Below are 27,576 nucleotides of genomic sequence, written 5' to 3'. Positions count from 1 at the left end.
CAACCTTTGACACAGAAAGGTGCGATGCAAGTGTGAGCCAGAATTCTGAATCAGCACACCAGATGTCACATCAACATAGCAGCACATAGAGTGAACCGTTGTCATCAAATTTTGCTTTATGTGGTGTGAAAACGTGTTGTAACTGTGTAGCTGACATTTCCATTTCCAGTCAGTTGATTTGTGCTTGATGCTGATCTTTGTGAGTATGGGTGTTTCTGTCTCCTCTGGCTGTGGTAGTTCACACTATTACGCTCAGCACCTGTTTGCAGAATTTTGAGGTGTTTATTTTAATGAGCAAAGGTGAGCAGGACATTTGGCTTATTTCATACACCTATATCTGTTTGCTAATGAGGCTGTTGTAATTAAGGTAGGTCCTCTGTAGATGCTCGTGGAGCAAAATTTTTTTGCCGGCATCCATGTTTTCCCGAGCAGATGCACTGGGATGTGCTTAGATCAGAGGTTGGGGAATACTGACTTGGAGTCATCGACTTCCAGATTGCAGTGGATTGCAGCATTAGTCCCTTTCACCTGGGGTGCGAGCAGAGGAGGCAAGGAGGAGACACAAGGAGAGAGGAGATGAGGCAACAGGGATTTCACAAAATGAGACTTTAGTGCTTTAGAACCCGACGTGTGGATCATCGTGAGTAACTAATACAACTGAATACGTAAAAAAACGCTTTCATTTGAGTCCTGCACATACCAGGGTTTGAATAGTATATTTCAGCTGTGTTCAGCTCTTTTATACGTCACAGGAGGGAGCTCGGAGTAGAGCTGCTGCTCCTTCGCGTCGAAAGGGTCAGTTGAGGTGGTTTGGGCATCTGATCAGGATGCCTTCTGGGCGCCTCCCGTTGGAGGTGTTCCAGGCACGTCCCACTGGTAGGAGACCCCAGGGTAGACCCAGGATACACTGGAGGGATTACGTATCTCATCTGGCCTGGGAACGCCTTGGGGTCCCCCAGGAGGAGCTGGAAAGCGTTGCTGGGGAGAGGGACGTCTGTAATGTTTTGCTCGGCCTGCCGCCCCCCCCCCCGCCCCAGCTTCGGATAAGCGGTTAAAAACGAATAGATGGAGGCAAGGTGCCAAAAAGACTTCCGCAAATGATACACCTGTGCATCCTCACAAGGGGGGGTGTTAGACTTTCCCGTATTGACAGACAGGGTGGTAAAAATTCCGTCGTAATCTATTGTAAACTGCCAGTTTAATTTTCATTTTTTATTGATAATAAGACATATTTAATAGCTTTTCATGATCATTTAATAATTAATATGGAGAAGAGGCTTAGAGATTATGCATTTGTAAGCAGGAGTGTACTGTGGTGCTTGTTTTTTAAAAACTGGAGCACATCTATGACAAATGCACACGCATGCACGCACATGTTTATGTTCAACTATAACTATAAGATTAAAGGATGTTTTGCTGCCTTTTCATCTTTACTAGTTCACAGTTAGCAGCGAAAGACTGAGAAAGAAAAAAATGTTTTTATTGGCTTTCTTGCATTACGTATACTCCAGTGCTGATAGGATCTTCAAGCGCTGAAAATTATATATATATTACAACCAGGTTATTCAACCTGTGTATATTCTGTTTCCTCACTTGGAGAGCAAACGTGGTGAAGCGTCATTTCCTTGTGCTCAGCAGCCCTACACCTCTGTGTATAAGGGCATGGAGAGAAAAGATAAACTGAGGAACCGATGATAAAAAAAATCTTTGCTGTCAGCTGCGTGACATCTTGCAATGACATGTAGTAATATAGTCCTACCATGTCAGGCACATGAGATCAACGACACAACTAGACAATAGCTTAGTAATATGCACAAGCCGTCAACTGGACAGGGGTGTGACATACAGTTACAGTAGATCGCTCTCAGTGTTCTAATCTGTCAAAATGACGGACAGCCTTCAGATTTTTTCGTCACTGTTCTCTTCGGTTAAAGAGACCCCTGAATTCCTCGCTCACAGCTCCGTCAGCGAGCCTCCTCTCTCCTCACTCCTCGAGATGCATTGAAGGAATTGAGACATCCTTCAAGATGGCGCGCTGAGATCGATTTCCAGGTCACAGACGGGAGGACGGAGAAGAGGGGAGACGAGGAGGCACAAAATAGAGAGAAATGAGAAGAGCCCTCTGCGTGCATGTGCACTCATGCATGTTCCTGTACAAGGAAGGGGTGTTAGCAGGGAGATGTTTGTGAGTTTTCAGTTTTCGAACATGAGTGAGAGAAGAGACTGAAGCTCTTCGACAAGCGCGGTAAAAAGGATCAGACAGATGTGTGGCCATGTGTGGGTGGACCCAGCCCCAGGTTTCTTTTGTTGTTCTTCTTCGAGAGGACACTTGTGCTCTCTAAATCTCTCTGTGAAGTTTCTCCTGAGTCAAAGAGACCTACGCTTCCATTCGCTCTCATTGAGTGCACAACAGATCGGCTTGTAGTGCATGCTTTATCTCAGCTGCACTGTTTAATATGCATCATTTATTACCTGAACATACTGTTGATTTCAAAGAAAGCACTTTAATATTCAAATTAAATGCATAATATAAAATGTCAAAAGTAGAGTTTTTCGTTTGTTGTTGTTGTTGTTTCTTTTTGGGATGCAACTAATGATTATTTTCATTTTCAATAAGTTTGCTGATTATTTCTCAATTTTTAGTGCGTGAAATGCCAGAAAATACCAAAAAATGCCCATCACAGCTTTCCAGAGTTCAAGGATCCATGTTTGAATTGCTTGTTTTATTCAATAAAACAGTCCCAAACCTAAAAATATTCACTTTACTGTCACAAAAGACAAAGAAAACCACCAAATATTCATAACTGAGAAGCTGGAATCACTGAATTTGCCTAAATTATGACTTAAATGTTTAACTGATTCTGAAAAGTGTTGCTGATTAATTTCCTGTCGATCGACTAATAATTACAGCTCTCCTCTCAGGTGCTTTGCGGCTGGATTCATCCATGCCCATTTGCACAATTGTCAAAGCTCCCCTTCATCAGCCGGCTCCCGTTATCTAATCCATCCCAGGCTGGTCTCTAAATTACCATCCATCTAGTTTGCTGGTTGAATAAACATAAGTAATTGTCTCATAGAACTATTCTCTGTTCAATCATGTTCTCATTATTTAGTGTGTGCTACCCTTCACTGTTTTAAATCACAGTTAAGCATCATCCCATTGTTAGTTGATAATACCTACTCCCACAGTCCTTAGGTATTCAAGGCAGAATGCCTCGTCATTTATTAAAACTAAATTGAATTCATTCTGAATATTTTTTTGGTGAACTATTTTTTTGCGCTTGAATCAATAGCTTCAGACGTACAGTGTGTATTTATTTCTGACCCTCCACTGTTTCTTAGCCACACTAGCCAGTGGTGGAAGATCATTAAGGAATAATTCCACACCAAAAATATTCTCTTAGCAAGTAAGGCCAGGACACATGCCACGTCTTTAACCACCTGGAAAATGTAAGGTTGTGCGCTGGGTGCTGCTTTTGTGCCTACTGTGTGCCAACTTTCAAGGGCGCAGGGACAGGTTGTGCCCGACAGAACGATCATAAACAGTACCATATCGTAGCTGACTTACCTTAAGTCCCAAGCTCGGAGCTGATCTCCTTATAGGCGCTGTTATTTAAATGTGTAAAAGGCCTAAAATGGTCCTGAAATGCCTAAAATATACTCTTAGCAAGTAAGGCCTGGACATATGCCATGTCTTTAACCGTCTTTGAAAATGTGAGGTTGGGCGCTGGGTGCTGCGCTCGTGCCTGAACTTCTTCTCTGTATTTATCTTAGGACTGACATTTACAGACAAAGGAAAGATATCTACCCTCTGTGACTGGACGATTGGTTTTTGGCGCTCTACTGTCTGTGCCTGAATCCATAGGTCCAGATGTGCAGTGTATATTTATTTCTAACCTTCTACTGTTTCTTTGCCACACTAGCCAGTGGTGGAAGATCATTAAGGAATAACTCCACACCAAAAATATACTCTTAGCAAGTAAGGCCCAGACACATGCCACGTCTTTAACCACCTGGAAAATGGGCGCAGGGTGCCACTCTTGTGCCTATTGTGTGTAAAAGGCCTAAAATGTCTGTGGGACAGATGTAAAGCTCGGGGTAACCCTGCCCTGAAATGATCAACTTCTCTGTATTTATCTTAGAACTGATAGTTATGAAAGAAAGGGGAGATATCTCTACGTTTTTAGCGCACTATTATTTGTGTCTGAATCCATAGCTTCAGACATACAGTGTATATTTTGTTCTAACCTTCCACTGTTTCTCAGCCACCCTAGCCAGCAGTGGAAGATCATTAACTTAAGTGAAAGGAATAACTCCACACCAAAAATATACTCTCAGCAAGTCAGGCCCAGACACATGCCACGTCTTTAACCACCTGGAAAATGCGAGGTCGGGTGCTGGTTACTACTCTTGTGCCTACTGTGTGCCAACATTCAAGGGCGCAGAGGCGAGTTGTGCCTGTGCCTGTATCAAATCATAACTGACTTACCCGAAGTCCCAGGTCCAGGGCTGACCTTTTTCCTCTCCATATTTATCGTAGACCCGATATTCACGGCGGAAAGGGAAGATACCTTTTCACTGTGATTGGTTGTCCCTTGTCATATGATGTGTGGTATGCTTTGCTACGCTCCAAAAGTTGAACTTTGTTGCAGCAGTTGCATCCTGGATTACATTTGGGAACGCTTGCATGTCAAGATGGCATTGTTCTCACTTTTAAGCATGCGTACCGCACATCTACATTGACAACAATGGATCTGAAGGCGCAAAGGGCATGGGTACAGGGCCTTAAAGTCCTGCCTTCAAAGTGTTATTGTCAGCTAAATGCTATTGAAGTATCCAAAGTAGAAGTGCTTATTTTGCAGAATGGCACCTTTGGAAATGTTGAATGTTGTAGCAGGTGCAGGTGGGACTAATACTCACTAATTTATACACTGTTGAACAGTATAATCTTTAAGAATTTATCATACTTTGTAAGTTCAACACATTTTGTACGGTGTGTTAAGTCTTAATCTGAGAAGTAGGGCTGCAAATTACAACTGTATACATTATTTATTAATGATGAATTGTTTGTCTTGTTTTGTCAATCCAAAATCCAAAGATGCTCAGTTCATGATCACATAAGACTTCGATAATAAAGCTCATTAGTCTTACTGTTCACTTTCTGAACTTTGATTAGACTCAGTTTCACCTTACTGCCAGATTTCTCTTAAATTTGTCTCACATCAAACTGACGAGTCAGATATTGCAATAGTTACTGATTCATATACAGTAGATGTAATGGAGAGATTTTCCGCCCAGTAGCTGTTCGAGTAAATACAGAATGTTAGTCATGTTGGGAGCTGTGTGAAGGTACGACTTCAGTTTGCAGCTGGTGTGAAACAGTTGTGGAGGACAGTGGTTCTGTGTGGCTCTAACACTCTTTGAAGCCTTTTGTGCTAGTATTAGATAAAACCACTGTGATGTAGGTGCCCTGATGACCCACTCACCCACTCGTCCCTGTAGCATTACAGATTAGTGGATGGTGAATGGAGCTGCCTGACTGCATGTCCTTTTATATTTGTTATGAAAGTGGAACTCGGTGCTCTGTAGCAGCAAATGCTTATTAACCTCATTCACACCCACCTTCATATGATCTGCTAATAATGTAACTCAGGATTGATTTCAAAATCTTATTGATGTCCTGTAATGCTGCTGTGTGACAAGGGCCTGGCTTTAATGTTAAGATTTTTTATTTCTCTATTTTTTTCTTTGCTATGACATTTTCACTGTGATTGTGGTTTATACTATTATAAAAATAGTATGTGACAACAAATGACCCAGCTCAGCTTAAAATCTAGAACATTGCCTTTACAGTGAATATAGTAATTACGATAATAATATACTTGATTTATATAGCACCTTTCGTAACATAAACTGCTGCTTAAAGTGCTTAACAAGAAAAACAAATTAATAACACAAGTATTTAAGAACAGGAGACACAAACAGCAAAATAAACAACAATAAAATAATAAAATACCAAGGAGATTTTTTTAAGAAGGATAGTACTCCTAATTAAAACAAGTTGATAGTGGTAAAAATCCTAAACCACTGAGACAGGTTTAAGAAAAAGAAAAGAAATATCAAACAGTAGCCATGATGGTAGAAAAAGCTGTAATTAACTCAAAGCAAGATTATAAAATAAGCTGTTTGTTAACACTTTCAACAGATGTTATTTGTCTTATTTATGATGGGAGTTTGTTTTTGGTGTACAAAAACAAGCCGCTGCTTCACCAACTTTTTGTAACTCATTTCTGGTTCATTTTAACCATTTTCTCTTTGGCATTTTGGATGCAGAAGCCAAAAGAAAGCCAGAAAAGAAAATGAACTGTGAACTTCGGCGTCGCTGAAATCATCTCTGCATCTGTTGTGTTTTGGTGGACCAGGTAGCTCCAGACTTGATTTAATTTGGTTTATTTATTTTGAGCATTTAAAAAAATAAAATAAAATAGAACATATTATAGAAAAATACCTTACAAAACCGAGACAAACAATAACTAATGAACAGACTTGCACTGAGAAAATAAATGAGCATTTCATGTCTGAGAAGGAGTAGGAAGAACTAACAGGCTTGTCTAGTGTCTGCCCACAATCCCAAACTATACTCATCCATCACTAATCAAACTATTACATAAATACACTCTCCTCACCATCGATCAACCTCACGTTTACATCACTGCACTTCTTAATAACCAATATTACCCCGTGCATGAAACAAATACGAATTTAGAATACTGACAACAGTATCACCCTCAGTGTGCTTTACATTGATGACATTTGATTTCTTCACCCAGTGCGTTCCACAAAATAGACAGCTGACTATTTCTACAAAGAATGAACAATTAGGCTCGCTTGTTTGATGAAATTGCACCAGTTGTTAATTCTTTGCCTCTACTTGGCAACATCAGGTCCAAAGTGTAGCTGTCATTGCTTTCAGCGCTGGTTGGCATTTGTGGAGATGGTCTGCAGTGCTCCCTCTTGTGGAGAATCTGCAGCCTGTAAGATTTTAATTTGTAAGGGGATTTAGTGGGATCTATAGTTGTGCGGCATTTCTTATCTGTGAAATAAACGTAAATAAAAGAGGGAGGGAAATGGTTTCAGCTGACAAAAATAGGTCTGCGTCGCAATGACATGTAGTGACATTTCTGGGGAGGTGCATGTCAGGCTACAGCATAGGCTCCATGTCGATGCAGAGCCTACATCGATTCAATGCAGAAGTATAAATTCCGCATTACAAGCTGGTCCTTTTAAGTCCTTTGCATATATACAAGTGATAAAGACAGGATGCATCATATCTGTTTGACTTTATCAGGGCGACTGGCTGTTGTGATGGTGCTGCTAAAATTTAATCGCATGGTGTCGCTTGTGGAAAACTGTTTTTCTGGAGTTTTGTACTTCAGGACATCCGTAAGTTGGAGAGTTTATCCTCTTAAAGCTGCAGCTGTGATGGGCAGAAAATGATGGGAAAGTGTTTCTTTTTTCCGTCAGGCCCCTAAACTCTAAAAAAAACTACAGGATGGCCATTCACACTCGCAGGCAAAACAGTCAAATCCACCCATGTGATGCTTTTTTAAATGTAAACATCATAAAATAAATGTATATCTGAACCATAATAACAAATCCCTTAGAAAACTGCATAAACACGTACAGTGGATGAAGTGCACCCGTCTGCATGTTCATCTGTGTCTACTTACAGCACACATTGTAATGAGCAGCACTGCAGGAGGGAGGAAATAATGGTATGTTAGTGATGAAACATGTCCTCGAGCTACGTTGTTAAAAGTGGAGATGAGAGAAGTCTGCTGAAGCTGGAAATCCTTAGGAAGAAGTAAATAATCTCCTTTATTACACAACGCCCTGCTACATGCTTCGGGTCTCAGGCTCTTAATGGATGAGGATAAATACATAGGCGCACACACACCACCACACGCTCCAGAGGGAACATGAGCAGCACTGCAGTGAAATTGCACCAGCCATGCCCTGATGTAACCAGATCGTTTCCTCCATGCGAGCCGAAATCTAGTTTGCGTCTGCATCAAGAGACGACATGTGAACTCATAAGCATGTCTCCTAATTTTACCGCTGGAACAGTTGAGCATTGGCTCGGCAGAAAAATTCAATATGATTTCGAGAAATATAATTTCCAAGATATTTTTAGCGTGTTTTCTTCTTCTACAACCTCCCACAACGCTGAATTCAGTCTTGGTGTGCGCTGGGTTTTGTTTTCTCAGTCCCTTTCTTTGTAAAGTGTTTGGCATTCACGTTGGTTGTTGCACCAGCCTCTCATCTTCCATCCATCCTTGGTTATCTTCCCTCCCACTACACGTCTTCTTCTCCTTCACCCTAACATGCAGAAGAAGCCATTAATTGCCTGGCAACCAGGGTCCCTCTTATCATCTGTTCCCTCTCACTCGGACATCTGGTGAGAGGCTGATGGTGAGGTCATCAGCAGACATATATTCCATATATTTCCCTTTTAATGTCATTTTACTGTGTTTTCCTTTCTCTATCTGGCCTTTGTTTCTCTTTCCTCATTTTTGTCCTTCAGCCAGTTTTATCAGTCTAACGTCTTTATTACACCCTCCTGGCTCCAGGGACCTATTCTGAGTCCTCTGTAATGTGCATATTTCTTTATTCTCCTTCACTGAGTGTCATTTAATCCATCCATTTTCTTTGCCACAGTAGATTTAGAGGAAATCACGTAGAAGGAAATGTAGTATCTATTTCCAGTTAATGGTGTATACTGTAGAACAGTAAATATGATTTCTCCTTTACTGGATTTATTGCTCTTGAAGATTATAGAAGTCAGAATTGTAAGGGACTGTTCGTTACTTATCAGAGGACAGAGGGTGGCTGGAGTGTAACTTTTTTTTTATCTTCACCCTCTATGAATTAATAAATATTTTTCCTTGAGTCTCCCTGAGTGACTAAGGGAAAAAACCATGGCCCTCCTTTCACTATAAATAACTGTTTTTTCTATATTCACACCAAAGGTAGATAGTAGGGTAACAGAGCCAATGCATCTAGCAAACGGCACAGAGGAGGTGAAAGTTATCATCAAAACAAACAGCTGATTTCTAATGCAAATCCTCCTGACAAATCACATCATCACACAAGCTGCGTGTGTGCTTCTGCAGAGTATGGGTGCATGGCAGCCACCTGTCCTACCACATAAAACCAACACTTAATAAGCCTACACATTACATACACATCGCAGCCAGCATCAGCTACATGTGCAATGACTGTTTTCCTAAATAAAGCATAACATACACAACATTACAGCAGCGGCCAGAATTTAACCATTATTTAAGACTCAGGGAATCAATTGAAGGAGACCCTCATTTTCACTGATGCAGAACGTGAACAACTACATAAAAAAACAATCAGTAAGCAACCTAAAATACGGTAGAATAAACAGATAACCAATATGCAAACATGTTCAAATAGAAATTAAATCATACAAGGCAACAAACAATATTAAAGATGTTTTACAGCTGAAAGTTAAAATTCAGAAGAATTAACATGCTATGGAGTAGATGTATAGTGAAAAGCATTTACATCAGTCAAAATGAGATCTGAAATAAAGCACTTCAAAAGCCATAATGGTGGGAGAGAGTCCCAGTTTAAGGTCTGTTGCAAATTATTCCATGTATAAGGTGCACTGTGAGAGAATGACATTTTTCCTAGATCAGTTCTGATTAAGGGAATGTGGAGCTACAACCAACAATAACAGCAGTAACTTGGCACACTGGCCATTGTTACATTTTACAAATGTACCCTCTGATGTTCGAAAGTTACTTGCAAACAAAGTCCTGTGGTGTGTCTCAAATCACATACTTCCGTTAGTATACTTCTATGTAGTATACTATGTGCACTATGTACTCATTGGTGTAGTGCGCGAATTTCGGCACAGTAGTGTTGTCTCAAACCAAACACGGCAGTTGTGCACTCACCGGAAATGACGACCACAAATTTCGATCTCTTCTTCTTCTTTTAATGCCTAATTGTAACCTGCCAGTGGAGCATTACCGCCACCATTTGCCCACAACGTCAACATGTGCAGCTGTTAGCTAGTTAGCAAACTAGCATTAGCATTTGCGTTATCGTTCGCGGTACCAAGTCATTACAGACTGCTAAATTAACCCAATAAACATACTGCTGGCTGATACCTGACAACATTATAGTGGTGCTTAGTGCAAAAAACATGTGAATACAATGCAGTGACGTTCACAGTCGCACAGTCCTCATCCGCCATTTCCAGTTTGAAAAGTGGTCCCTCCCCTTCCGCTACGTAGCCAAGATGGCGACCATTGAGGGCGAGGAGTGTCCATAGTTCAACACTCAACTTCTTGACCGTTTTGAGTGCACCATCCGGGTACTCACAGTGCACTGCATTTTTCCATACTTCTCAGTGTGAACGCACTTATGCACTCAAAATATTAAGTGTAAGTACAGAAGTACGCGATTTGAGACATAGCACAGGGATTTACTACCATCGTGCATCCAGTAGGCAGTTAAGGTGGGGCGTAATGTCCAATAAGGTTATGGAGGGTGAAGGATGGAGATACCAAGTGTAGTGCGTCCCATCATGAGGGGTGTAACAGATCACAAAATTAACAGTTCGATTTAATGTGACACAGTGGTGTCGTGGTTTGGTAAGTTTTCAATAGAGCAAAAAAGAAATGCCAGAGAAATTTCATTGACTTTTAAAATGTTTAATTTTAAAACTAACATCACAAAGTATGATGTTTTTTGACTTTGAACAATGATGGAGCCACACCTGAGTAACCCATTTTCTGTGGTGTCTTCTTTGCAGCATTTAAAACAAAAACAGTATAAAATCTAATATTGTTTTAAGCAATTACAAACAACATTGTAATTGCACAATACAATTGTACATGTTTTTAAACTAACATCATAATTTGGGCTTTTGTTTATTTGTACAAAGGAGTAATTACAGTCTGGCTGAAATGGGCTCCTGAAGGAAAATTGAAACGGGTCTCAATTACACTAAGCATGTTTGTAAAGCCTGCGTTTTCCATTACATAGTATGGTCTCATATCTGTGGCAATAAATGTATCGTTACCAAACCCTGCAGTTATTTCTTTTGCTTTGTTTGTATCTGTTGAATGGCTGTCGCAATGCTGCAGGGATAACATTAGCTTGTAGCTTGTGATGCTCCCTGTTGTCGTCTAGTTCCACTGATTGACACACTGGGGTGATGTCAGCTTAAATGAGCTGACATGTTTCAAGTATTCCCACCAATGTAACCTACTATCATGTAGCCGATGTGACATACCGTCGTTTTTTTATCCGCCTTTCTCTCCCCATCAATCTCATAAATCACAGCAAAACCAAAGTCCTCCAATTGCCAGACCTATAGGTTATTGGAAGATCTTCTATTTCTGGTCTGGTTATAGCGTTATTAACTATATTGCAACGAGCTAGCTTACTGTAGCGTACCTCCCAGCGTGTCTCATTCAGTTTGTAATGTGTACCGAATGCTTCAATACTTAAATATGTGTATTGTTAAACCCTTTTTGTCACCATACAGCGGTAAAACACATATTTTGAAAACAAAATAATGTAATTAAATATAAAATACAACCATTTAAAAGTTGTATGCCCCTCCCCTAAACTTCCCTTGTTTTGCACCCCAACCCCTGCTCATAAATAATGAACAGTCCCTAATGGGACCCAGAAATGTTTGAAGTTTTTTAGGCTTGTAATGGTTCTGATTTAAATTTTCTGACGTGTTAATTGATCTATATGTTTATTACTGTGGTCATAGTTAGTAGTTGGGTTGTACTTATATTGAGAGGCATATTTTGCCCAACACAACCCCAGTAAGAAGCATAGTTAAATTGAAACATCTCTGACAGTGTCAGTCAAAACTGAGCATTCATGTCTCTCTTCGGGTAGAATTTATGGCTGAGCTGTTGTGTTTCAGATTCTGCTTGTCATGGTGTTACTTGTTTATTTGAGCATTTCATTACTCAACTGTGTCTTACAGTCAGCAAATAGCACCTTCTGTAAAATAGTTTTTCCCCCCCAGTGGTTCAGATTAATTCTGCTACATGTAGTATATTACAGTGTGTGTATAATCTCCAGTGAAGGATTTGTTTTAGCGAGCCGTGCCTGCTGCATGCACACACTCAGGTGCGTAAACATTACACACCCTGCGGCATAATTGTCAACTACAAATCCTCTGCAGGTGATGTTGAGGCACAAACTGGAGGGCAGCATCATTTCCATTTCAAAAAGCTCCATACAGGATGTGTGTGCACATTAAAGCACATGTGGTGGCTGTGGATGCCAATGCGTGTGTGTGTGTATGTGTGCGCATGTTTTCCCAGGTGCAGCGTAAATCAATATTGTAAATATAAGCTTCTCTGTGACGCAGGCTTTAGACTCAACTGTGTACATTATCTATAAGGTCATCACTCAAGCAGCGGGAGTGACAGAGAGAGTGACTCAGTAAAAACTTCTTGAAGTATGCATGTTGTTTACGAGATGATTTATTCATGAATGGCTGTGTATTCCATTATGTGTAGGCCGCTTGTGTGTCACCGCTGTTGACAGAAGAATCTTGCAAGAAATAAATACACGACGTGGAATGGAACTTAAAAGATTTAGTGCGGGCTGAAGTGATACTCGACCAAAGTCTGTGTTTGACTGTTAGTGTGTGGGTGCTCTCTTCTTTACCAGAAAGGAACAGCTGCATTATCTTATTCGGATTTCTCTCCTGCTTTCAGATTTTGACCCAAGCCTCGGTATGATGGCTGGAATTACCCCCCTGAACCCCATGATGCCCGGCCTGGGTATGGTGCCCGCACCCCTCTCACAGGATGTGCCAGTTATCAAGGAGATAATCCACTGCAAGAGCTGCACCCTGTTTCCCCCCAACCCCAGTAAGTCATGATGTCATGCTAATCCTGCACCCTCTGATCCCACCTTTACCATCATCATGCAAAAAAGTCACACTGCAATAAAAGGCAACTAATTTTTCGAGGACAACTTCTTGACTAAAAAAATATTCTAAAAAACACTGCATTGGTTTATAGCTAATAGTTTACATGCAGAGAGGCAGGTCGTGGTTCATGTTGTGTTGTGTTTAACCCCCTCTCACTAAATAGTCTTAGCCTAATCTGTCGTCAGCCATTTGACTTTTCCATTCCAATGTAACAATATATCGCTAGCATAAACACAAAGAACACAGGCCAATGAAACAGGCATAGAGTCATAGGGCTCTAGTTTCGAGCAGCGCACTCCGAGGCGCGCTCAGTTTGGTAGTTTGGCAGACCGAGGTGCACTGAGATGGGTGTAGCGGCGCAGCAGGGGGAGGTGTCGACAGATCCAGCTTGGCGCAGTGACAGTTTCGTGCCAAAAGGCTTCGCTGAAGGTGCGCTAAAAGCTCGCCAGCTGAAACCAGGTCTACTGTCAGCGCAGGCGGAGCGCAGCCGGTGTAAGCCGAAGTTTGGCTGACCGGCGGACAGTGCGCACACGTCACCAAAACCTCACAGGCAGGTTTCCAGAATATCAGGCACATTAACGATGCAATAAATACCCAAAAAACCACTATTCAATGCAACTATCTGCAATCAGCACATAAATGTATCTCTATATCGACTGTCCCGTCACATCTGATGTCAGATCAAAGGGGATTGGCACCGTTTGGCACGTTTGGCACGCGTAATGGAAACCCAACCTGATTTGATTAACACAGCTGCAAACTAATGAGTTCACATCCCTCTCAGCCAACCACAAACAGCCACAGCATCAGATAGGGAGTATATATTCAGCATCTGTCATCTTAGAAAAGTCAAAAGAAAAGAAACAGAGTGAGACTGCGAGAGAGAAAGAGAGAGCGCGCGCGCACGAGAGAAACGCAACATTGATTTACAATTGTGGTGACCTCCTCCCAGGCTACCTTTGCATCATCAGCCCGTGGAGGTCTGCTCGCAGTTCCGTATATTCGGACACTGCGAGCTTGGACCTCCCGGACCAAAACATCAGTTTCCTCCTGGGAGAAGTTTGGCCGTCTGACGCTGCTGCTCTCTTCTGCCATGGCGAATTGAGTAAACTCTCATTACGCCTTCGCGCGGCGCATTTAAGGGCGAGGAGAGGGGCTCATTTGATTGGTGTGATGTGTGTAAAACCCACTCCACGCCTTCTCTCCTCCCTCTTTCCAACTTGCGTAGGTAGGAGGGACGGAGGTGGGAAAGAGGAGTAGCTGCGCCAGGCGCACGGTGTGCCAAACTTGCAAAATCCGCCTGGCCACACCCAGTTGGCGAAGCGCAGGTGCGCTGCTCCCCCGCCTCGCCCAGTCTGCGAAACTAGAGCCCATAATGTCAAAAAGGGCGCACCGCTAGCTCCGAAAATTTGATATTAAAAAAACTGTAATATATTCCCTTGCTTACAGTATCGCAGTATACAGTATCATGGTATATTGAATTGTTACTCCTGTATCATGATACTTAATGGTACAGCCAGATTCTCGCCAATACATTGCCCAAAAAACACATTCTCAACAAGGTCCTATGTAGTTGTTGTTTTGTAAGATTTCAGTGCTATGGAAATATGTCCAAACCTTAGAATGAAACCAAAAGTGCTTGAAGATGTTGGTGAAGATTCTCAGTCATCCAGGTCGTGGTAATCTTAAGAGCTATATCGTAGGCAACTGGACTTGCTTGAGCATCTTGAAGACGTTTCACCTCTCATCCAAGAGGCTACTTCAGTTCTAACAGACTGCGTGAATTTCATACTATTTCCAGAGAAATACTCAGTATGTGAACACTGGACACTACACTGGCAGAAATATCCCACAACACAGTGCGGTAGACGACAGTGCCCATAACAGACAGGAACCAAGACCACTGTGTAATGGCTATATCACTTCAATTTAGATATAAGTGTAAGATTTCACTTTGCTAGGCCTAATACATTTTCAGACTTATTTTTGAATTAGCACTAGAGCTGAGGTTGGTACCAGTTACCATGGTTATGCATCTCCAACCGGCAAGGAGGCTCTCAGGAAGTGACATGGTAATTACAGCTCAGTTTGTCTGAAACAATACATACTCCCATTTATTTACACATACGTATGTTGAATGATAGTACTCGTATTGGGTATGTAGTGCATAATATGTGATTTCAGATGCAGTGATTGTTTTCACTAAGCAGATGAAGTTTCTCAGTTGTCATGGAAATGCTTTAGTTGTTTTCTCTTGACTCTGAGTATGTTATTTAGGTCACATGATATTATTAGAGCTACATCTAATGGTTATTTTCATTAGTGATTAATCTGCTGATTACTTTCTTAATTAAGCATTTAATAAGAGGATACATAAAATGTCAGAAACTGATGGGAAAAAACAATTTCCCAGGGCACAGGGTGACATCTTCCAATCGCTTTGTTTTGTCATATCAAACAGTTTAAAGGTCCAGTGTGTAGGACTTGGTGGCATCTAGCAATGATAGAAACAACTTGAAGTACTCATACATTTTAGTTTCAGGTGATTATTAACTAATAAACTTATATCCATTAATGAATTTCAGGCCGTCATAAAGAATGTGGTGACAGAGACATGTGCTTGTTTTTCTTGAGAGGCCACCATGTTTGAATAGTTGTTGTTTTATAGTGGATTTTTGTATTATATGTTGTATTTGTTGCATTTTAAATGTGTTTTGATTGGCTGCTACCTCGGCCAGGTCTCTCTTGTAAACGAGATTGTCAATCTCAATGGGACTTCCTGGTTGAATAAAGGTTAAAGTAAGAAATAAAAATGTAGTTATAAATATTATACACCCCCAAAATTCTACACACTTGACCTTTAAAACCCAAAGATGTCCACTGTGCTATCATAGAAGACAAGAAAAACCAGCTGTAACCGGTGAACTTTGGGCATTTTAACTTGAAATACAGCCAACACTTCACAACTTTGCCCAAAAGATCTGCTGTATTTTTGTTGGATGCCAAAAAAAAAGGTGGAGTGACAAATGAGTGTGGTTATGGCAGACGTCTGCTTGTATATTTGTTTGGATTTGTCATCTCTGGGAACACTTGAGATTTTGCTTTTGTTACATTTTTCAGAGCCAAGAATTTTATTAAACTGTTGTTCTGACTTTGTGTTCTAACATCAATCAACAGTGTGTTGTTGATCTGTGTTGTCCTGCCCAACGATTAACCTGATCACCATGAACTGCATTTACATTCACCCAACAAACTTTCAGGGCAAGTCACTTTGTATAATCTGACTCGGGATGCGCAGCACAAGCTGTTGTTTATTTTTATCTCACCTCCACCTTTCAATTATACGGAGTTAGAAAAGAAATAGTAGGGGGTGCTTTTGATTGATCCCGCCTTTTGCTTTTTCAGATTTCCTGCAGAAAAGTTTCTGCCTGGGGACTTTATTCAAACAAGTCTAACAAGTCATCTTCAAGGTGAACTAAAACAAAAGCTCCTCACGGCAGGAGCATTTGGGAGTTTACAATTCTTTCACAAAACAAAACACACACTCTTGCATTCTCTTATCCATTTATTTATTTATTTACCACTCCTATAGGCTCCATGATGTGCCTAACAAGACCCCTTAACTGCTTTAAACCACAGCCTCTTGTGGCTCATTGCTTAATTTCAGATGTGCTTGGATGTAAGGGGTGTGCATTATGGCTCATTATAAATTATCACTGTCACAGCATTGTGCAGAGGGAAAAGCTGATTAAAAGTTTAACTTCACCTCGGAAAATCTGTCTGGCTTGTCGTCTATATGGGAAAATGAACAAGGTAGACTGTGCGAGGGTGCATATAAAGCCCAAGGCTGTGTGAAGGATCAGCCTGTCAGGAAATTACCCAACAACTTTAGAGCCTGTCACGATCACTCTGACATGAGCACAACTTTTTTTCTGTGTTGTGTATGGCCTGGTATGCATGCATGAATTCATCACGGCTTAATACCACGTCTTAAATAATCTGTGCCCCGAAATCTGAAGCCATGTCCTCAGTGATGCATGGACACTTAATTGCGCACCTTTCTCATCTTCATCCTTAACATTCTGCCGCCTTTGTGCTGTGCGCCAGTTACTCTTCACTCGCTTTTTTGATCCCCATCTCTACTTAAGATCTTCCTGCCCATCACCTATTTCAGTGACACTAAAGAAGTTAATCTCTAAGCCAAGTATTTTGAATAGGCAGACATCTGAGGAAAACTGCCAAGACTTGATTCTTCTCATAAAAGTCAAGCAACTCTGTAAGACTCAGCTCTTGTACACCTAAGCCAACAGGAATGGGGAATGCCTTCAGAGAACATCCACCTGGGTGGGTGGATTGTTTGCCTCTGTGACCCTGGAAGTTGTGTTGTTGGAAGGGATGCACCGATAGTCAACCGATGTTTGGTTGTGAATTTTGTTTTTGTTGTTAGGACGGACAGACGTGCAATAGATGAACAACATAATAAATTTACAATAATCCATATGACAAAATGATACAGAAAGAGAGACAGAGACGAAGAGAGGAGCAGGGCAGACAGTGATGATAATAGCTACAATAACATTAATTTTAGTTATGATATAATAATAATAATGATAATAATGATAACAACAATAATAACAGTAATTGTGGAACCATATATTGTAAGTATATATTAATATATGATAGTATATGTATGTGAAAATATTAATCATATGTGTATAATAATAGTAGAGGTATGACTAGAATAATAGCAGTGGTAGGAGGCATCAGGCAGGACCACGGCAGCAGCACAACCACGACCCACGATCGAGGCATAGCTGCGATTCCAGGGAACCTGCGAGGCAGTGGAGCACAAAGGCTCCGGAGAAGAGTTAGTGACATGCAGTAATAGGACGTGAATGTTAGCAAAGAGGAAGAAGAACCAACTTTTCAGAAACTGAGGAGAGAGAGAGAAGGGGCTCAGTGTATCATAGAAGGTCCCCGGCAGACTAGGCCTAAGTCAGCCTAACTAGGGGCTGGTCCAAGGCAAGCCTGAGCCAGCCCTAACTATAAGCTTTATCAAAGAGGAAAGTCTTAACTGAGGAGACGGTGCTTGCCTCCCGGACCAAAATAGGACAATGGTTCTTCCACGCACCACCTGCTACTCAGTAACCATTCACACTCTCACACACCAGTGGAACGGTTATTTGGAAATTTTAGGGTTCATTATCTTGCCCAAGGATACTTCGACATGCGGGCTGGAGGAGCCGAGTGGATAATAGACGACCCGCTCTGCCTCTGAGCCACAGTCGCCCCCAAATGAAAAAAATCTTTTTAAAAAACTGTTTCGAAAGTCTTTTTATTATATACAACATATCATAATGACTGAATCATGTCTATTTTATATTCATAAACAAATTTGTCCTTCACACAACTGTACTTACTTAAATTCTCCCAACTAAATTTTACAGGATCACATTTGAACACATCATGATATCGAGGGAGGTTTAGCCATGATTATGTGACCCCCAGATATGTATATGTGCACCGAGCTGTGTGTTGTTATGTGTTGTGTACCCGATAAGTTACCTTTGCTCAGTGCTCAATTTTACTTAATAGAGCTTAAATGCATCATGATTTAACTCTACATAACCTCTGTTAGCTGTTAGCTCTGGACACCAGCTGCTAACAGCTAACATTAACTAGCTCTCCTCCTGCCGATGTCAACACGGATTTGTTGTTCACAGTGTAGCATTATCAGGGAAACCAAAGGTGGCGTCCACTGTTGCTTCAGTAGTGAGTTTACTTTGTACGTCTGTCCCAAAGATGTCCCAAGGAAGATGTCTGTTTGTTCCAGTGCATTTTCTATTGTCTTAGGGAAGATGCTTTTTAGTCTGCACAAAGTCAGTGTGACACAACAGAAAAACATCGACTACTGCCATCTGTGAATGTCATCCTATTTGCAAGTAGGCCAATACCACTCCTTGTAGCGTCTCTTAAGCTATTTGTTGCCATGAAAGGGTCCAGACCTGAATCAATTTAATGACTTGTATGGACTGGTGTGTTTTATGGATCCTGTGTAATTGACATGAACAGAACCTTTAGTTGTAGTAGCTCCCTCTTTGGTTATCTCTGCTTTGTGACATTGATGTACTTCTATTGACCCCAGTGGACCACGACCACCACCGTGAACTGTGATGGTTCACAGCCACATGTGAAGCCGTTGGGATTATTTTCCTCTTTACAAGTGAAGTGAAGGCGGAGCATGAGAACCATACAGGTGAACTGGTGCAGAAAAGGGGAGCTGACCCCGAGGGCAAAATGTCCCCCCAGTCAATCTACCCCAAACAACGGAGATTGAGGCTGCAAGCAGCTGTAATTGGTTTCCCATCTTAGTGTTGGGGTTCATCCGTAGGGACAGGATCTGGAGCTTGGTCTTCCAGGAGGAGCTTGGAGTAAAACTGCTGCTTCTTTGCATTGAATCGAGCAGGGATTGCTCATCTCCCAGGGATGCCTCCTGGACGAATGGAAATGGAGGTATTCCAGGCACGTGGGTCTTGGAGGAGACACAGGGGCAAACCCAGAAAATGCTATAGGGATTATATATCTCAGCCAGACTGAAAATGCCTCAGGATCCCCCTCAAGGAGCCAAGAGGACATGACTGGTGAGAAGGATTTCTGAGAGCCTCTGCAGTCAACCTGGACTTGCAGAAAATGAAAAATTGATAGATGGATCGAATATCCTATCAGTTATTTTCCACACATAAGACAGAAGCCTGCATAATCATTTCATGGAATAGGAACATGTTGCCTCCAAAATTCTGTCACACTGAAGGTGAAATTTCCTGTGATATTTCTGGAAATGAGCAGTTTGGCAAGTTTTTAGTCACAGCAAGTTCTTCAGCAGAGAAAGTCTTTCACTTCAGAAAGGTAAAATGAGTTGTAAATGAAGCGTTTTGGATTGTTTTAGCATCCCTGTCACTAAAGCAGTGTCTCATCCCTGTAGGATAGAGCTAAAGGGGTAATGAGGTAGTAGAGAGGTGGATCATTATTTCATACTGCACGATGTAAAAAGTACTTTTGAATGCAAAATGGTTTGAAGACAGAACAGTTAGGAGATAAAGAAAATGTTATAAAAATCTGTGCCATATGTTTAGAGCGGCTTTTTAATCATCTAACATTCATTTTCTTGATTAGTCAGTTGTTTGTTTTACAAAAAACTGCAAAAGCAAACGGCACAAAAAAATAAAAATCCCAAAGCAATTTCCCAGAGACAACAGTGATGTCCTAAAATTTCTTGTTTTGTCCAACCAACAGTCCTCAAGAGTTTGCTGTCATAGAAGGTTCAGAGGGTATCAGCAAATGCAGCGTTTGAGAAACTGGAACCAGGGCCAGACATTGTGCCTCATTCATCAATATGTTCCTGAGTTGTTCCTTAAATTTGTTCTTGAGAAAGGGCGTCTGCATAAGATCCGTGACATGTTCTTAAACCACAAAATTGTTATCTCTTGTCCTCGTAAGTTGAAAGCAGATGCCCATATAGCGTTTTTTCTCAGCACTGGCATCTTTTCACAGCCGTTTCCTATGAGGAGAGAGCGTGAAATAGGGCACCCAGCGTCCTTCCTCAGAGTGCTCTGGCTTTTTTGCACGGCCACTCCAAACACTTCTAGTTAAAAATCTTTTAACTTCTCAGAAAGGCGCTGGTGACGTCACCACCACTCCTTTAGCGATGCTACTGTCTAACCATCACAACAAAAGCCTCTTTTACACTGCCACATTTTCCGCGAATGTTGGGCCATTTTGCCGGCAAGCTGCAAGCGTTTAGACACAGAGCCGGATTGGCGAGTTGATCCAAGGAGCCCAATTTTCTGCCTCGTAGGGTAGTCATATTGGTGGAACCCTTTTAGTTTAAACAGACCGAGGTGGCCTTCTGCAACGACTGTTGAAGACTTGTGGGAGGAGCTGTTGATGACGCCACACGTGCGACCCACTGGCGGTGGATAAACAGGAAACAGCTGACAGCAGGAATGAGCGAGCAGCTAGTAGCAAGAGAGAAATGCAAACCTGACAGACACTGTAAAGATGAGCAACTGGGGAGACAAGGAATTGCGCGCCCTCCTTGCCCTCGGAAACGAAGAGGCCATTAACCGTCAGATGACGGGGACGGTGAAGGACGGGCCAACTTACAAGAGCCGCAGCTTCCCTTCCACGTCACTGTTTATGTCACACGCTGAGCTACACGTTTTGTTACTTGCTCACGCCCCCCATTGCCCCAAAAAAGGCGCATTCTGTATAAACAAAAGTAGGCAGGCGGCATTTTGCTGCACTCCCCGATTTTGTTTTTATACTGCCAATGCTGAAAAAAGACTGATTGGGCTTTCCTGCAAATGTGCACAAAAAAGGTCTAGAGACAGAGAAACCCATTTGTGGGAGTAGATAGACCGGCTGACTCTGGATGTTGCTGGTGACTGTTGCGCCTTTATCATCATACTTTATCCTCACCTGGTTGCTCTGCCACGTTTTTATGTTTTTATGTCTACATCATGACTGTGTATGTGAGTGGGTGTGTGCGTGGGTGTGGGTGAGTGGCTGGGTGGCTGTGTGTATGTGGGGGTGTGGGCGGGTGGGGGGTGGGTGGAAGGGACATTTATTTAACCTTGTAAAGCACTTTGTGCTACATTTATGTATGAAAAGTGCTTTATAAATAAAGATTGATTGATTGATACGTGTTTTAAGCTTGTTGTTATTTGTGAAGTCAATGTAGGTTTTCATTAGCTACGGAGCTAATACTAATGCCAAGATATTGTTGTCATAGAAAGAAAACCCCCGCATAGTGCGTCATTTAAAAAAGTGCTGCGAGCCCTTTTTCATGAAGCGCTCCCGAGCGCCCTGCCATCGCTTTTCTGCCTCAGTGTTGCCCTTGTCACTCTCTGCAAATAGATCTATATGGAAGATGTGTTCCCTCCTCGGGGCATGATCTGCAACATCTTCAGCAGCAGTAAAATGTCATCATATGAGTCGACCTAGGGTGCAGAAATAGGCATACTCTGGGCCTTTAAATAAATCGCTAAGTATTGGAAGGCATGGTTCTCCATTAACATAATTGATGTGTGAAGTTCTAGTGTGTGTTTATTTATTTTAAAAACTATAATGCTTTGTAAGATAATGAAAATAATTATGAAATAACATACATGATCAAAAATATCTTACTGTAATTTAAATCCTTTAATATTATACAACAACAGAATGGAAGAAAAATACAGTTACCAATAATTTTGCACAAACATGTCAACACTTTAAGGTGTGTGTGCTCTTGACTGAGTGAAGATTTAACTCCCGGATAAGAAATCAGAAGTCACAATCCTTTTGAAAGCTGCACAAGTGGGTTTTAAGAAGACATTTCCTCTGCAGAACAGTTGGAGAATGAAGCCCATTGTGCCAACATAAAGCTTACTGTAAAAGTGATGTGTGTGGAAAAATGTTCACAGTGTCCTCTGTGGAGTTGTTACTATATATTATTGAATTATACAATGTGATCAGTGGTACAGCAGCCCCATTGGTTTTATAAATGATAAGCATTGCTTTGAAGCAGAGATGGAGGCATGCAGATTGTTCTGAGGGTTATTCAGTACGCCAGGAACAAAGGAAACCAGCGTTGATGCCCCACTGCATTCAGGATTTTAGCAAATAACAGGCAAAGTGCTGGCGTCCAGGCAACAAGGTTGCATACAGTGTCCATCACGGGTAGTCATTACCCTCTAGCTGCATGCACTCAACCTGAAGCCACGTGCAGCAACCCCTCTTGTTGACCTGTAGCCGAGCAGCAACAACGCTGCTGCCCTCTTCCTCCTCTTCTACCTCCTCAGTGTGCATAACTGTACCGTCAGTGTGCATCCTCATCAAGCTCTTTTCATCCCTCTTCCTTTTCCTCAGTCAAACCCTCCTCATTCAACCTTGAGCCCTCTTTCACCTTTCTCCACTGACGCTTCTTGCCACTCGCCTATCTAGTGCTAAAGGTGGTGTGGTACTTTTTTTTCCAAAATAGTTTGAAAGAACTTTACACTCAACATTTGGACCTGCGGACTCACTTTGATAATTAAATTGGGCATCAGGCTCTCCATCTGTCTCTCTTACTCTTTCAAACTTCTGACGGCAGTCAGAGAGCTGAAGATGAAACATTTTCTCTTGAGCTTTGAGGATCGTACCTCTGTGTCTGTATTTCATATATACACATTTACACACTCCATTTAGCTTGAATGAAGAAGGATGCCCAGCTAGAGTGGCAGTTATTTTGTCTCTGTTTGTTTTGTCTTGCTGCTGATATAGATGTATTTAGGGCTGTTTGTATATTTAAAAATAATGTTGCTACTGGAATTCTCCAGTTAATCAATAAGTTTCAATTTCATTTTCTTTTTTTTTTCTGTAAATGCAGTCATGCAAATGTTTCTCTTTAAGGCCCAGTGTGTCAGATTTAGGGAGATATATTGGCAAAAAGTTTAGCAAAGTTTTCTTTAGTGTATAATCACCTGAAAATAAGAACTGTTGTGTTTTTGTTACCTTATAATGAGCTATCTACACATGGAGTGGGTCCTCATCCATGGAGGTCACCATGGCATGGGCAGTGGCCTAGAACGGACAAACCAAACACTGGCTCTTGATAGGGTCATTTGCGTTTTTCACGTTGGCCACCTCATGTTAGCAGCCCCCCCGCGATGAGCAGTGTCAGAAAAACACACATCTTTTTAAAGTGAAACTGCCTCATTGATGTTTTTACCAGTTTAAATCCCTGGTTTCGTTTGCTTTAGGGATAAAGAGACCTCTGCAGATAGTTTGACTCCTGGTAAAAACCTCCTGGAAGTCCGAATCTTAAGTTATCAGATAAAAAAGGTGAGCACACATTAGCAGGTGCTGGGCTAGCGGCTTGTCTGCAACATGCTAAACAGCTTTGGCGAAACACTGATGTGTAACGTGAAACTGGTTCATTCAGTGTTTTTACTGGTGTAAATTACCTGGTCTGTTTGTTTTAGAGAGGAAGAGACCTCTGCGGATACTTTGGCTCCTGGTAAAATCATTCTAAACAATAAACACTGAAGGAATTCTAACTGGGAGAAGTTTCAGCTGGTTGCAATTTGCATTCCTCACCACTAGATGCCACTAAATCCCCCTGACACTGTTATTTAAAGTATCTTAAATATTATTATAATTCTGGGGATATTTGACCAGTCATTTTTAGTAATGACTAATAACTAAAAAAGTTGTTTTACATTAGGAAAAAAGTGACTTTAAAGTAGGGAAGCCCCAGTGTGTTACAGTGTGCCGGCAGCGGTGTATCTGTGTAATAAATCTTCATGTGTGTTAGTTCATGTTTTGTGTTTGTTCATGTGAGACGTAAATGAACTAAACATGTTTACCAGAGTGTGTGTAAATGTAGTTTATCTTCTAAACAACAGTCCTTTGAGGGTTGAGTCCTCCTCCCTGTGGCAGCCCCCACGGACTATAAAAAGGTGTTTAGCCAGTCGAGGTGATGGATGGTGATGACCTGTGTTAGTGTAGCAGACCAGTGGGTGGCCACGGAGACGGCAGGCCTGTGGGACGGGGCTGGACTGAGAATCAGTTTGTGTGTTTACTTTACAGCAGCCTCCGTGTATTTACCCAAAGTAATCTGTCAGAATAAAAACACATCAACCAGCTTATTAGTCAGACAGTGATTCAAAGTACAGTCTGCTAGTTTTCAAGGATTGAAACCATAAATCTTAGCAATAACTGAGTGTGCAGAAAAACAGAAAATCCTGGGGAGTATGAGTCAGTCCAGACCAACAGAGTCAGGTCTGTGGTAGTTTGTCGTGTTTTGTATTTCATTGCATTATATTATTAGCTCTATTTTGATCTTCAATGTATGTAAATCAGTTGGAGAAACTGTTTTAAAGTGCTCTACATTCTCTTCGTTACATGTCAATATCTGATCTCTTCTTGTTTATTCATTTGCTTTTTTTTCTCCGCCCTGCGTCAAACCCTCCTCTCTCCTCCTCCTCTCTCCTCCTCCTCCTCCTCCTCCCTCCTCTCTCCTCAGTTTCTTTGTCTGCATTTTAAAATGATCAGCCTTGAAGTGTCTGTCCCATAATTACTCAAAGGGACACACATATTGAGATTGAACTTGAACACAAAAATACTTTTTAACTCTGTCTGGCAGCAGCACCCACTTGTTATTAGGGGTGTAAGTCACCTGTCTCAGCACAATACCATATATTGATTCTTTGGGAAACGATACTACAAAGTCTGCCATGATACGATTTCGAGATGATGCGATTTAGGGGCGTACTACCAATATGAGACGATATTAAATGCCCATATAACACAATCACTTATAGAAGAAGCTGCCACCTTTTTATTTTTTTATTTTTTTTTTGGTTTTGGCCATAAAAGATAAAAACGGCATATTAATAAGTAACTGTAACCGCTAAAATGCAGTAAAGTTTACTTTAAGCTGACTCCACTAACGCAAATAAAGCAGCACGTGGGATAAGTTAACCTACAGGGCTTTCTATCAGAAAGTCCTTTCTGAAAGACATCTAATCATTTTAACCCAAACCGTGATCTGTTTCCTAAAATTTCAGGTCTATCTGGCTTAAAGCCCTGAAGGCAAACTTCTTCCAACAGCCATAAAACACAGATTAACAACAACATCATTCAACAGAAGTACAGTATCAAATTCAGTTCAGTAATAACTGTGAAGATTCATAGACACGTCAGTTGTTTTTTGCTATTCACCCATTATTAGCTTTAGCATGTTTACATTGCATTAATTAGCCTAGCAGCTAGCAGACCTTTTTTCCTCTACTCATAGCTTAACAAATAGCATGTAACGTTAGTATTTTTCTTACTCACCGATGGTCCAAAGTCAGTGCATCTCCTGACAGAACAGTAAGGTTGAATTTCAGTCTGCATGCACATTTATTCAGCCAAACATTGTTGATACAGAGCAGCTAATGTTGCTGTGGTGAAAAGTCAGCGGAGTAAGATGGCCGTCCAGGCGGGTAACGTTACATCGTGTTTGATCTTGTAACAGCATTGTTTACATACGCCATGTGCTGCGTCTGTTGACCCCTTTTTTCCTCGGAAATCTAAATTGTTTCCGAGTAAATAAACATTCATCTTTCCCTCATCGTCTTCCTCTTGGCTGCTTGCCATCTGCCTGCCGCTGTTTGACAGTCTCACAGACTTTCAAAATAAAAGCGTATCCTAAAGAAGACGATATAGATCAATGTTTTCACTTTGCATTGATGATATTTGATCATCGATCATTGAATCGATATATGGATCCAGACTGATGCATCGTTACACCCCTACTTGTTCTGATTCCCTCAGTGTATCCTGGGAACGCTGCTTCCTCCATCCTCCCCTCATCTCTCTCTTCCTCAGGTTCACCTGTTTTTCATCTGCATAAAAAATGCAATCACTTGCCCTGTTCACAAACGCTCTCAGATATTGTATGATGTCATGTATTCCTTGTAATTCAATCATAAAATCATGAATACTTCATGTGAATCTTGTGAAAAGTGCATTTGCATAAAAAGTCCTAATGTGCTGAGCAGTGGGGTTCAGTATCGCAGCAGGTATCTGAGAGAATAGCAAAATTACCCCCCCCCCTGCAAATTGTTGTTAGCTGCTAGCAAATCACTCATCTGAAACCAAAACTCTGTAATGCAAAACAAAACAAATTTTATTCAATTTACAACATGACACATGAGGTTACTGCTGCAGTGCACCTGCTCTCCTTTCCCTGTCGTCACCGCTCCCTCTCCATCGTCCCCATCAGACACTCGTGGACCGAAAAGGTCAGTTAATTTGGAACTCTTTGTTGTGTCTGCCAACAAAGCTTTTTCTTGCCACTGCAAGCTTTTTCTGCACCACCTTTTACTTTTCTGTCCATCTCAACTCAAAACTAGTTTAATCCGCCAACTCCGGAGGTCATGGAATGAAACCCAGTCAATATTTTTGCTTTACCAGCCACATTTAAAGAGAAAAGGAGGCAAAGGGAGGGATGCGCATTGGCAGCCTGTGTGTGAGGGAGAGACAGACTGAGAAAGTTTAAAGAAAGGGACAGCGCCTGCTTGGACTCGGTGACTGAAAGTTTAGTTGCAACTCTTCAGAGTGCTGCGTGAGAGCAGCTCTGACAGCAGAGGGGATTGTGAGCTGATACATCTTTTTTAGCCAGAAGAAAACTCTGACTTTGGATTGTTATGGTTTCACTGCTTGACATCCCATAAAAAATTTTCTTTTTGTAAAATATGTATTCCAGCCGGCTGGTTTATTTATTATCATACTATTAGGAGGCATCGTAAATGTGAAGCAGCAACACCAGCTCAATCCTGATGTCTCCTCAAATTGCTGAGCTCCTTACTTCGTCATGTGGAATGAGGCCAGCCACCCTGCTGAGAAACCTCCTTTCAGCTGTTGTATTGTCATCTCCTTCCTTCTTTCACTACCCAAATCTTGCACAGTTGAGAGCTGGAGTTATATTATTTTTAAAGTTTTTTAGGAAGACAAGCCCTGACTGAACATATTTTCGCTCTCAGAGTTTAGTGGAGAGA

General features: G+C 41.5%; 1 protein-coding gene across 8 annotated transcripts in view; it reads left to right on the top strand.

Annotated features, from left to right (window-relative positions):
- LOC126388710 (ecto-NOX disulfide-thiol exchanger 2-like) overlaps positions 1 to 27,576 on the top strand; it is a 271,116-nt gene that overhangs the window by 191,034 nt on the left and 52,506 nt on the right. For 7 of the 8 annotated variants that reach the window (XM_050041962.1, XM_050041957.1, XM_050041960.1 and 4 more), the window contains one exon: positions 12,792 to 12,947. The exons of the other annotated variant lie outside the window; for it this stretch is intronic. In XM_050041962.1, coding sequence (XP_049897919.1) covers positions 12,792 to 12,947 — 156 coding nt within the window. The remainder of the gene's footprint in view (positions 1 to 12,791; positions 12,948 to 27,576) is intronic. 8 annotated transcript variants of the gene reach the window in all.

The sequence above is a fragment of the Epinephelus moara genome, chromosome 4 (assembly GCF_006386435.1).
Source record: "Epinephelus moara isolate mb chromosome 4, YSFRI_EMoa_1.0, whole genome shotgun sequence".
In the NCBI taxonomy this organism is placed as follows: domain Eukaryota; kingdom Metazoa; phylum Chordata; class Actinopteri; order Perciformes; family Serranidae; genus Epinephelus; species Epinephelus moara.
Note: the sequence above shows the minus strand (reverse complement) of the source record. Positions and strands in the feature narration are given on the sequence as shown.